This window comes from Sparus aurata, chromosome 7 (assembly GCF_900880675.1).
Source record: "Sparus aurata chromosome 7, fSpaAur1.1, whole genome shotgun sequence".
Taxonomy (NCBI): domain Eukaryota; kingdom Metazoa; phylum Chordata; class Actinopteri; order Spariformes; family Sparidae; genus Sparus; species Sparus aurata.
The window spans coordinates 1,580,003-1,592,500 of NC_044193.1; the positions used below are offsets into that span (position 1 = coordinate 1,580,003).

General features: G+C 41.5%; 1 protein-coding gene across 2 annotated transcripts; it reads left to right on the forward strand.

Moving 5' to 3' along the window:
• The first annotated feature begins 638 nt into the window (after window positions 1–638).
• On the forward strand, window positions 639–7,927 carry snx21 (sorting nexin family member 21). 2 transcript variants are annotated; one of them, XM_030422949.1, is made up of 7 exons: window positions 639–810; window positions 4,374–4,720; window positions 4,959–5,161; window positions 5,529–5,670; window positions 5,911–6,076; window positions 7,081–7,597; window positions 7,629–7,927. In XM_030422949.1, the coding sequence occupies exons 2-6, from the start codon at window positions 4,405–4,407 to the stop codon at window positions 7,592–7,594; spliced, it is 1,341 nt and encodes a 446-aa protein (XP_030278809.1). In that variant the 5' UTR covers window positions 639–810; window positions 4,374–4,404; the 3' UTR covers window positions 7,595–7,597; window positions 7,629–7,927. The 2 variants fall into 2 exon arrangements, with proteins under 2 accessions (XP_030278809.1, XP_030278808.1); XM_030422948.1 differs by having other exon boundaries at window positions 640–810; window positions 7,081–7,927.
• Window positions 7,928–12,498: the final 4,571 nt, after the last annotated feature.

Below are 12,498 nucleotides of genomic sequence, written 5' to 3' on the forward strand. Positions count from 1 at the left end.
TTTACTGGTAATACAGTATTTTGATGCTGTAGTATTGCTTTTACTTGAGTAAAAATGTCAGAGCAGGAGGTATATGAGTATTTTTGATCCATTACATCACTGCTTTTCTTTAATAGTGTTATGATCAGTTATTCCTAATTGCTTGTTGTGTGTCTGATTTTTCTTAAATTCCTGTTAATGTTGCTTTGATTTAACTTATTAAAACATTATTGTTTAATTTGATCCTTTAGTAAAGCATGAAAGGTGCCATACAATAAAGTTATCTTTATTATTTGTATTGTTGTTGTTGTTATTATTATTATTATTATTATTATTATTATTATTATTATTATTATTATATCACTGTTGTTATTATGGATATTATTATTACCATTATTATAGTGTTATTGTTGTTGTTGTTATTATTATTATCATTATTTGTAATTTATAATTAAATTTATTATCAATGATAATATTACTATAACCAGTATTATTATTAATACAATTATTATTACCACTTATTATCATTGTTGTTGTTGTTGTTGTTGTTGTTGTTATCCTCGTCATCAGCTCCGTACCGCCCCCTGCTGTCCCGTGTAGAGCAGCGCAGCTCCTTATATGGTGCGTGTCCGACATCCGGCCGGTCCCGCCTCCCCCTGCAGGCTGAAGCCGGGGATCGTTTGAGGAATCCGGGACAGAGTCAGTCAGCTGTGGACCCCACAACCAGCGGCAGGACGGTCCAGCCCGGAGGTCCTGACCGGAGCTTCAAGCGCTACATTCCCCCGCTGACATGGATTAACAGCAGCGGAGACAGTCAGCGTTGAGCCCAGGGTGAGTGATCCAAACGTCCCGGTGCTCAGTGAGTCAGAACTGAAGGAGTTCTGGATCCATGAGGACCAGAAACACTGACTGCAAACTAACTTGTTAGCTCGCGTGCTAACTTTGTAGGGATGTGAGCTAACGGTGTTAGCCGTTAGCGCCACAGCCCCTTCTTCATTCAGACCGAACAGAACCAGGACTGTCCAGCTTTAATCTGCCAGTATGAGGTTTAAACTTTAGTTCTTACCTGAGAAGAATTAACTGGATCCGTCCGAACGAGCTCCAGGCGCTGGTTAGTGAGTTAGTGAGTGAACTCGAGCTGCTAGCTAACTAACTAGTCGGTTAATGTCACCATCCCATTATAAACAGTAACAGGTAGAACAAAGTTGTTAGCCTGTTCGCTAACTTTATACGGTTTTCTATGGAGCTAACGGTGCTAGCCTTTATCTCACAGTCCCTTCATTAAGATGTTTCTCTATAACTGCAGTTAATTACTTTAATAATGTTAACTTTAAGAGTGTTAACCAGCTAGCTAACGTCAATATTTATAGCTAACTTGTTAACTGACCGGTGTGCTACCTTTAGGGACGCCTCGTAAAATCCTGTTCTAAAATTAAATGAAACAAGGTTTAATTTTTCTTTTTAGATACTTAAATGAACACATATATATATATATATATATATATATATATATATATATATATATATATATATATATATATATATATATATATATATATATGATACACCCATGTAAATATTTCTAATTATGATACAAACACATATCATAAATATATATAAATATTTAATTGTATGATGTTGTTGAGTTAGAGGTTGAAACTTGAAAAAATATGATTTCTTTCTCACATAATTTGACCTTTTTTTAGAAAATCAAATATTTGTAACTCTTATATTTATCGGACATTATAGCACATCTAACAAAAGAGTGTCAATTTACAACCAGAAGGACATGACATGTTACACAAAGTAAAATAAGATAAAAAGAGAACAGTACACTAAATAAAACACACTGTCATAAATCATCCATTTCTTTAGTTCACTATCATAAGTATTGTGTCTCAGTCTGAGCTGAAGAGCTTCTCCGACATCTCAACAGTCTGGTACCAGTTTGTTGTTATTGCCTTTTTTTTTACTTGTGATCAATAACATCATGGTTAGATATCCATCACTACCAGTGACGTAATCATTTATTCTTCCAAGTTACATAACTTCACATTCCTTGGGTTTTATCTCAGAATGTTCTTGGTTATAATATGCACATTAGCCCGAAACGATTATATCTTCTGATGTTCCCAAAACAACAAACAAAGTGTGTGTGTGTGTGTGTGTGTGTGTGTGTGTGTGTGTGTGTGTGTGTGTGTGTGTGATTTGCCTCAATATTTCCACATAAGACAACAATTAATTTCAGTTACAAAGAACACATCTTAACACATAAATTAAGACATAAAACTTTGATTCAGAGACAATAAAAGATTGTAAAAACAGCGAGAAAAGGTAAATTGAAATCTTTTAATGAAGTCTTTTAATAAGATGCCATAAATATTACTACTCTGATTTAAAAGAGGTGTTGTTGACTAACGCAGGTGCTGACAGCCGACTCAACACAGGACAGCTGACTCACTTTGAGCTGCAGCTTCTGTCAGAAAGGTTCTTTATGAATAAAGTTTATTATTAGGTTTTTATATAAACTTGAACTTGAGCTATTTATTATATATTTATTGGATCTGTGAAATTCCAGCTGATGAACAGCTGCTGATCTGAAGCCAGATTACTTTTATTGACATAAAAAGTGCAGCGTTCACAAACTCTGATACATGAAGTGGCTGTTTGCATCTTTAAAGAACAAATAAACAGAGATGATGATGATGAAGATGGAATATTAAATCATCCATCTTTTCTCTTTACATCTCAGCTGTGTAAGAACTGCAGGTTATGAACTTAAAGATTATCTGTATCAGCCACGAGAAGCAGAAAATGATCAGTTGTTGGTAATAATCCATATCATGCATCTGTAGTTATGATCTCTGGAAACAGATTTATCATATCGGCACATATTAGGCAACATATACGCAGGTACGATGTGTCTGTGGTACATCGCCTGCGTTATGTGAGCAGGTCGGTGGTTCATGTTTGTTTCCGGCAGGTCAGGCTGAACTTTTGCGTCTCGGCGTTGGAGAGACAAACTGTTCTGATGTCTGCCAGGTGTTTGTCCTCCTAATCGGAGACACCTGATGTGCTGAAAAATGTTGAATGCGTGACTGAAGGATCCGGTGAAGCTCTGCAGGCCGAAGCCTCGCCGTGTGTGCGGATCTCCTGGCTGCAGGCTGACTGAGCAAGCTGCTGCATTATTAATGTGTGACATGATTTCCATTCAGAGAGGCCGCCAGCTCTGTAACCGGAGCCAGCTCAGCCTGCTGCTGCTCTGCCCGGCTTGTTTCCGATGTAGATCAGCGTGTCTGCGGAGCTGAAATGTGACAGGAGAGTTTCTTCAGTGACCTGGATTGTGGAAGTGAACGTCCCGTTGATCTTTACTGGGAACATAGAGGCATAAATCATCAGAGACGTGTCCACTCTCCTCGCACCTCTTTTTTATGTTTTAGATGCACAAGACCATGTGGAGTAAAAGCTCTCAGTACACATTGATTTCACAAAGCTTTAATCAGTCCGAGGAAACTGCTCTCTGCAGCAGTCTGTCTCGATAAAGACTTCTCCTAAAGACTGTCGTGGAAGTAATTAAGCACCGGGGTTGTTCCGATACCGACACCAGTATCGGAAATGCCTAAAATGCTGGAACAGCTGAACTCTAAGTGCAGATCTGATGCCCAGGATTTATCACACACAGCAGCACCTCTGAGTGCAGCTTCATTTTTTACTGCGCGAGGAGACAATATCTTTAATATCTAGAGACTTCCTGCACATAAGCGACTTACATTTGTTGACATTTGTGTTCTTTCTCTTTTTCAAATAATAAAAGGATGAAGCCGGTGAGTCACAACCTTTTAGCTTGTGGGTTCTTAAAAAGCTCAGTGTGTGGTCGGGTCCCTGTGTAGGGACGGGACAATGAAAGGTTTCATCACGATAAAAACACCAATAATAAGTTGATTTACATTGTTTGGATAATTGTGAGTGTCTTCACATGAAGGGTTGGTAAAGCTGTGTAGCTCACTGAGGAACAGTCCTGCAGCAGTGTCCTGGTTCATTTTGAAGCTTCTGTTTCCTTTTTTACTTTAAAGTTTTAAGAGTATTTTGATGATTATCAGGATAATATTGTGAATCGTTTGGTGAGATTAGATGTTTGTGTCGGACCATACCTCGTGCTTTGTCTTGTTTCAGATGCGTGTGACTTGTTATCAGCCTTTTTATTAACTAATATTTCTTCTTTCCTCTCTCTCTCTGACGACCTCTCAGATTTTGAGCTTGTTGTTTCTCTCTGTTTTTGTTTTAACGAACAAGTTCAACATTTTAAATGTGTTTAATGAGAGACTGTGTGTAAATGTTCCCTGTATTTACCCCCCAGTCAGATGAATAATGAGCTTTAACTGTTGTTTCTTCAGCCCCTCCCCCCTGCGGTGGCCAGGCGGCGTCATGGCGTCCCGACTGCTGGACCGTCTGAAGCGCTCGCTGTTTAAAGATGGTCAGGGGGCGGGACCCGAGCAGGAAGCAGGTGTCGTCCAGGAGGAGGAGGAGGAGTTTAAAGAGGGTGACTGGGAGGCGGAGCTTGAGGAGGAGGAGGAGTGTGTGACCGATCGGCTCGGGGGGACGCTGTGCTTCGACAGCGGAGGAGGAGGAGGAGGAGGAGGAGGAGGAGGAGGAGAGGATGGAGCCGAGGGCGAAGGCTCGGGGCTGGACAGTGACTCCGACTTCCTGGGAGAGTCGATGGAGGAGGGGCTCAGCAGCGCAGGTGAGGTGGAGCTCTGCCTGTCAACACGATGAGGCTCATGAACGAACGTGTTCACAATCTTACCTGTGATATTAGTTTTTTTCTTGGTTGATTTCTTCAACGTTTTTCTTAGAACGTTCATCTGGACTGTTTCCTCACATATTCACCAACAGACACATGTATAGTGGATTAAAGTCACTTTAGACCTGGCACCAGATGCTGCCCTGTCACCTGACCCTCTCTCACCTGTCCGCTTCAGACACCAGTCCTGTGGGCGTGTCTCCTGTAGCCCCGTCTCCCTCCTCCACCTCCCTGCTGACACGGCAGCTTCAGGAGAGCTGGAAGAGTCTTCGTGGGCTCGGTGGAGGAAGCCCCACCCCCGCTGGGAGGCGACTGACTGACAACCTGTTGTTCGAGGTGACGGATGCCAGCGTGGTTCAGGACAGCTCCTCCAAATATGTGGTGAGTTCAAACAGCTGACGATGAGTGTGTGTGAGTGTGTGTGTGTGTGTGTGTGTGTGTGTGTGTGTGTGTGTGTGTGTGTGTGTGTGTTACAGGATTATTACACAGGTTTGTTTGTTTTCTGATTTATTTTTAGCTGTCAAACATGATCAGATCTTACAACATCCTCACTGTGAACTGACTTACGACTTCATTTTTACGACTGCACTTGAACGCACCACTTCTATAAATCCGCCCTGTCAGGTTCGTCTGCAGGATGATTCTTTAAAAGTAAATCCTACCTGAGGGAGATATTTAAAAGATTTCTGCGTTCATCAATAAAAATGTCGCGCCGCCTCACAGAGAACCGCACGCTGTCTCCCTGCAGCTGTACACCATCCACGTCATCCAGTCCGGCGGCAGCGATAAGACGCCGGCCATCATCACCCGCCGGTACTCCGACTTCCAGAGGCTCCACGCCACGCTGCGCCGTAACCATGGAGACCAGATGGAGCGTGTCTGTTTCCCACGTAAGTAGAAATTAATCTGTCAGCTGTCTGAACGTGAAGCCGGGAGGCTGGTTTCATGGGTGTTGGTGGTTTGAATCCTCAGCCTGGCAGGGTGAACACACAGATGTAAACTCTTTAATGAAAAGATAAAGTTATATAAAGATGTGATGGACAGATGATAGACCAACGTGAGTTCCGCTGCCTGACTGGTTCATGTTTGCTGTAACGGTGAGAGTTCACTTCCTGTTTTAACCCCTGCAGGAAAGAAGCTGCGCAGGAACTTCACGGCGGAGACGATCGCCAAGAGGAGCCGGGCGTTCGAACAGTACCTGTATCACCTGTGTTCCCTCTCTACCCTGCGGGGGGCGCTGTGTGTCCGGCAGTTCTTCTACCTGACTGACCTGCAGGCCGGACAGCTGCTCATCAGGTAACACATATGGAACTTTGTTGTACATTATTATCTTAACACAATATAAATGTGCTGAAATGTGGCTTTGACTTCTGTTGGGAAAGTTTCATATCTTAAAGATTTGATATATTGTTTTAGACAAACCGACCCGTCAGTCGTAACTCCTGTGTTCCTCATCTTTTCATTTTTGTTCAGTATCAATAATGTAGCAGACGAATAAGGAGTACTGAAAAGAGAAGTGAGATCAATATAAATGTTAAAGGTAAAGAAGAAATGATACAGCTACGAGTTGTTGAGTTTCCCTCGATGGGGCCGTGAGCCTGAACGCCTCCTGAGGAAGCAGTTTACTATTTACTTTATATTACAATAACGTGCAATCTGATAAATAATACAACATATAATCAACACACAGAATATGATGATTGTTGTAGATTAAGATGAGACATCACAAGAAATATATATTTACAATAATATAATATATATGATTCTGAATTGGGCCATTTTACATAATTAGTACTTTTGGTACTTGCTGATAATATTTGCAGGTATTTTACTTGTAACTAGTATTTATTGATTGTGTTTACACTAGTATTTTTACACAATAGTATTACCACTTTTACTTAAAGGGTAATGCCACCAATTTTCCACATTTAAGTGCAGGAATCTGCATGTATCTGTAATCTGATAAATTACCTCCAGTGATGACACTCAGTGGCTGAACTGCATCGTGGGTAATGTAGGCAGCAGAATTACAGATGACATGCATCTTCTTTCCCTCCTTGGTAGATTTACCCTTAAAGTTAAAGGTAGAGGTAATCTGTGAGTCAGAATCAGCTGCTCAGTTTTAATCCTGACATTAGTTTGAAATTTAATTTAAAGTCATTAATAGTCGAGCCGTCGACTTGTAGCTCTCCTGTCTTCTGTCCTTTTCCATCTGTGAGTATTTTTGATAAACAGACGTCTCAGTTCTCTCGACTTGTCGCTCCACTGTTGGTAGTTTGAGTTTGTGTTGTGTCGTTGAGGGTGGGACGTTACCAGGAGGCCTTGGGTCCGCTGCTCAACGCCAAGAGACTGCAACACAAACTGGGCTGGGCGAGTTACTATGACAACCAGGCTCAGGCCCCACCCCCGGCCTCCTCCCATTGGTTCTTCACCCTGGTGGGGCTGTCGAGCTGTTTCCAGGAAGTGGACCAGCTGGAGGAGGCCCGGGATCACTGTGACCACGCCCTGCGCGTTCTGACGCCCGCCGAGACTGAGACTCACACCGAGGACAGGCCCCTCCCACTCACAGACGAGCCCCACCCACAGACTGACCAGCATGACTCATCGCAGCAGCGTATAGACAGGCCACACCCCCTTCTGTTGCCGTTGTTACGGGCGGTGGTACGGCTGTCGTGGCAGACGGGAAGAGACAAGCGCCGGTGGGAGGAGCTTCTGCGGCACATGGAGGAGCAGTGGGCGGGGCTAGACAATCAGCCAACCATCAAAGAGTTTCTGGTCAAACACAACCTGGAGGAGAGCGAGGGGGAGGGCTAGCTGCACACACACACCACACACACACACACACACACACACACACACACACACACACACACACTGCAGAGTACAATCACTACCAGACGAGACGAGTGCTGCGGCCGGCGAGCAGAAAAAACACCTGAGAGTTTTTGATTTTATACATCATAAGAAAATCATATTTCTAAATACACGTGAAGATTGTCTCTCATAACACTCCAGAAACATACTAAACAAAGGAAAACAACAAAGGTGAGATAAAAATAGTTGTAACATTTGGAGAAAGAAGTCATTATAGTTTGGTTACACATTCAAAATAAAGGCACCAAAACTGCTGAGTCAGGTTAAAGTACAGATCTGGTTTGGCTTAAAATAACTTAAACCTTTAAACTAGAGTTCAACCTGAGCTGGATCTGTAGGGCAGTACTGATGTATCAGCAGAATATAAACATACACACACGTTTCACTGTGTTAATCAAACACAAAGTGACTCATACTTATGATATTTTACAGTTTAACTGTCAACTTGTCAAATATGAGATCAGCATTGAAACGATGAACATGACTGTTGAATTTAACACCGAGCATCATGTTCTGTAAAAACAAACACAGACGCAGACACTTACATATCTGTGATAGGCCGACTGTTTCAGACAGTTACGTGCGTTACGTCAGAAAAAAATCCTATTTTAAGAATAGAGTTGTAACGAAAAGACAGTTTGACATCATATTTTGCCTTTTCCTCAAATTTAAAACTTCTTTTATCAGAATATTGAAACTTCTCCAGATTCTCAGTGGCCGTGACGCTCGTCATCACTCACCTGTTCAGTCACACTCCTGAAGCCTTAAAGCAGGTCGGCGCTCAGCGATGGCGCTCTGACGCATCAGATCAGAACGTTTTTACTCCGACTTCACTCTGATCCTACGAGAATAATCATCGTTGTTGTCAATCGATCAGCTGTTTCTCTCGCTGATCAGTTTCACAGATTGATTTGCATCTTTTGAATCCAGCTGCCTCAGAAAGAAAACAGTGATGCACACGTGTCTGTTTAGCACTTTTCTGTGAAATCTGAAATAACTTTTAACAGACTATTATTATTATTATTATTATTATTATTATTATTATTATTATTATTATTATTATTACTACTACTATGGGGATTATTTACAGGATTTACTTTGAAATTAAGATTCCAGTTTAGATTTTAGGAAGAAACGTATTTATTGCACTTTTTAAATCATAAAGCAGCATCTTGGCTCTTTTCTCCTGCAGCGGGCGATTTGATTGGACGCTGTGTGTCTGCTGCAGCGTGTGAGCAGTCAGAGAGGCATTAAATCACCGGCAACCTTTTATCAGCGGGAGCCATTAAAGCACTTAGAGACTCGTCAGCTGACTCACACGCGGCTGTTTCAGTCTTTACTTCAGCTCCACATCAGATGCGTTCATGGAACACTCTGCTGCTCCTCAGTGATGAACATGTTTCTGCGTGTGGTTTGGAGACCGGATAAGGGATTAATATAGATGTGAAGACTTCCGAGCAGGAATGTCATTTTTAATCTTACAGGTTGAAAGTTTTTTGTGTCTGTTTGGAGGAAATGATCCGATGTGAAGAGTTAAGAACGAGGTTTTTAATGCTGCTGTGAAACAAGCGATTAATGAGGGATGAGGGGACGGCATTAAAGACAAAACACAGAGGGAAGATCATAAAGCATTAAATCTGACCGCTGGATTGAACGAGCATTAACATGATAGACTGCACATGTACAGGTGCAGACGAGCTGCTGACACCTGTCGCCTCCTCACTGACTACAACAATATGCACAGTTACAGTAATACTCCACATGTACTCAGCCTCACTGCGATGCTTTCTTCAGAGCAGCTCTCTCATTTCCTGCTTCTTCTTCTTCTTCTTCTCTGCATCCTGAAAAAATGTGTTATTCTGTTTACAAAAAGTATTATCAGTATTTGTATTTCTGAGTTGACCCCACACAAATCAAATCCAACAGTCCTGAAATGTTCAGAACATTGTGACCTAATCACACAGCTCGTTACACTGAATGCACACGGACTTTCTGTAACGGCAGCACGACTGTCGCCTCCGTTACCGACGTACCATTTCAATTTGATTGATTTTTTAAGGCTGACACCAAAATTGAACTTTAAGAGCCTGTAAAAAGGTTCAACGGGCTTCATGCAAGAAAACTTAAAAAGACTGAGGCTGTTCAGACCGGTTCAACATCTGTCCTGACTGTTCTGATCCCGTGTAGTCAGATCCAACAGTCCACTTGCCGGAACCATTTGAGATCCGATCTCTCGGAGGTGTTCTTGGATGTAACCACGTTCTCTTTCTGATTTATGTCTGGACTCTCTTCACCTTCCAGTGTTAGCAGCAGATGTTTGTGATCACTCTGTTTCAACTGATCCAACCACAACATCACCAGACTCCCTTAACAAATGATGTGATTCTGAGAGTTGTTGAGTGAGGAGAACATTGATCAGCTGTTAGAACGAACTGTTTACACTGATTTCACCATTTACACTCCATTTATGAAAGAGCACAAGATTTTGTGCAGAAAGTCCCCAGACTCCCTTAAGAAATCTGCCAATTTAGTGAGTTGTTGAGTTGGAGACACTTTATAAACTCTGTGAAACTCTGTCTCTGACTCATTCTGCATTATTTGGACCTTCTTGTTCATTCAGCAAATGTTCTACATGAACTTCTTTCTGTCTTTGAGTAGAAACATGGAGTCTGTTTGTCTCAGTGATGGACGGGTTTGTTTCATACAGAGCAGGAAGTGACATCACATCACAGGTGGTCACTGACGGAGCTGAACACTGTGATCGATCACAGTCAGTCTGATTCAACACTTCAACTGCACAAACTTCTTAAATCATCACGTTGTAGCTCGTTTATTACGTTTGATTCTGAACATATCGTCGCCTCCACAGAGCCAACACAGACACAGATCTCAGAGAGATAAAAGAAAGACATCCAAATTTAAATTAAAAATTCACCCTGAGAAGGAAACAAAATAATGATATTACATTATGTTTTATTTGTTATTTATTTTATTTCAGTTGACGTTTAAACTGAGTGTTTCTTGCATGAAGCTCGATATTAACCCAGAGAGAATATTTCTGCTGTTTTGGATCCCAGTCGAGAAACGACAGATATTGAAATGAATTCAATGTGTTTAATGTGTTTAATGTGTTTAATGTGTGGACTGTTTCTAAATCACCTTCATTTCACTTCTGCACGTCTGTTTAATCCTCAGAAACTCTGAATGTTGTCATTGTCACTTTTGACAGCGTTACAGAAAGCATTCTGAGGTCACATTGGAGATTCCTCTGAATATTTCTTAAATCACAAACAATTTACCTTTTTATAAAAAAAAAACAACCTTTTGCGGTTCAGATTGAAGATGTGTTGCAGCATCAGATTCTTACGTTTTAATACGTGATGGTTTTTCTATCTTGTGAATGTGTTTCTGTGTTTCGGCTGCGTTTCCACTGAGACGCTGAGCTCAGACGCTCTCAGTGGAGACGCAGCCCGTCTGCAGCGCTGCTTCGTAGCTACATTCAAGTATATTTTCAAGTATATTTTATGGAATAAATTTGTTACAAATAAGTTTTCCTCTCTGGTTATTCCTTTATTTCTCCTGTAGCTCCGTGTTGTGGATCAGTATGAAGACATGTATAACAGAGCTGAACACGAGTCAGCTGTGATGTTACATGTGTTGTTTTCTCTGTTGATGCCGCGAGGCTAGCAGTTTCCCCTTGCTTACAGTCTTTATGCTAAGCTAGGCTAATCACATCACATGTCAGGAGAGTTCAGAAGTTTGTTTGATTTCTTCGTTCTTATCTGGAAGTTTGTCACTTCAATTCAGATCAGAATCTGTTTGTTGCTGTTCTCGTTCACTCACATTACAGATCATCTCTCCTTCTGTCGTTCACGTCAGCTGATTGATTTCAGAATGTGTTTCCTGTTTGTGTTTCCAGGCTGTTCTGGCTTTACTTTGTTCAACTTTGTTCTCCAGTAGAAGCAGAAAAGACTTTTCTCCAGCAGTCGTCTCACGACTGGAACGAATCGTGACCTTGAACAAAACAACAGATTTCTCTGGTTGGATAATTTAAGAAGACAAAAACTTTACAGAGTTCTTTTTTGGTTTTTTAGCCATTTTAATGTGTAAACTTCAGATGTTATATTTTCAAATATAGCAACTTACAAATGAGAACACGTTCAGAGTGCTGTGTTGTTGTAATACTGTCGAGAAGGTGAATCACAGGTTTTTTTATAAATAACATAAACAATGACTTCATCTATCATTCACTTGATTATTTCCACCTGTGACATGTTTTTATCTGCTGTGGAAAACTCGTCACCGGAGACTAAATGAATATGAGTGTATTTTTTACCTTCAGTGTTTTAATTCTTGTACCTTTGACTTCTTCTTTATCTGGGTTATTCTCTTCTCTCTGTTTCGGTTTTCTATACTGATGATTCAGCGAGGAGAGTTTCACAAACACGAGAGAGGAACACGAACCAGACCTTTACCTCCAGGACGCCCAGAATAACTCCTCCAACCTTACACCTCTATTTTTATTTATTATCCCGTCGGAGCGGTGATGTAACGTCTTCTTCCTGCCGGGGCGGCTTCGTGGGACAGAAGATGATGTGACGGCAACTTAAGGGTGATAAAGAGTTAAGTTGTTTAAGTCACTTAGGCACAGTCAGTTCAGTCCTGTGTGTGTGTGTGTGTGTGTGTGTGGAGGTGAATCACCTTTAAGAAACACCCCTTCTGCAAAAACCAGCATAAACCAGCACCAAAACCAGCACCAGGTGCTGGTTTTGGTGCTGGTTTATGCTGGTTTTCCCAGCAGGGACTGCAGTCAGCGTTCAGCGCTTCTTTTATCTGTCACTCAC

Bases quoted from the DNA above. Each gene is read 5' to 3' on its own strand.
- snx21 (XM_030422949.1), top strand. From the start codon at position 4,405: ATGGCGTCCCGACTGCTGGACCGTCTGAAGCGCTCGCTGTTTAAAGAT. The intron at 4,721-4,958 runs GTGAGGTGGAGC...TGTCCGCTTCAG, and splicing joins GGAGGGGCTCAGCAGCGCAG to ACACCAGTCCTGTGGGCGTG. The intron at 5,671-5,910 runs GTAAGTAGAAAT...TAACCCCTGCAG, and splicing joins GGAGCGTGTCTGTTTCCCAC to GAAAGAAGCTGCGCAGGAAC.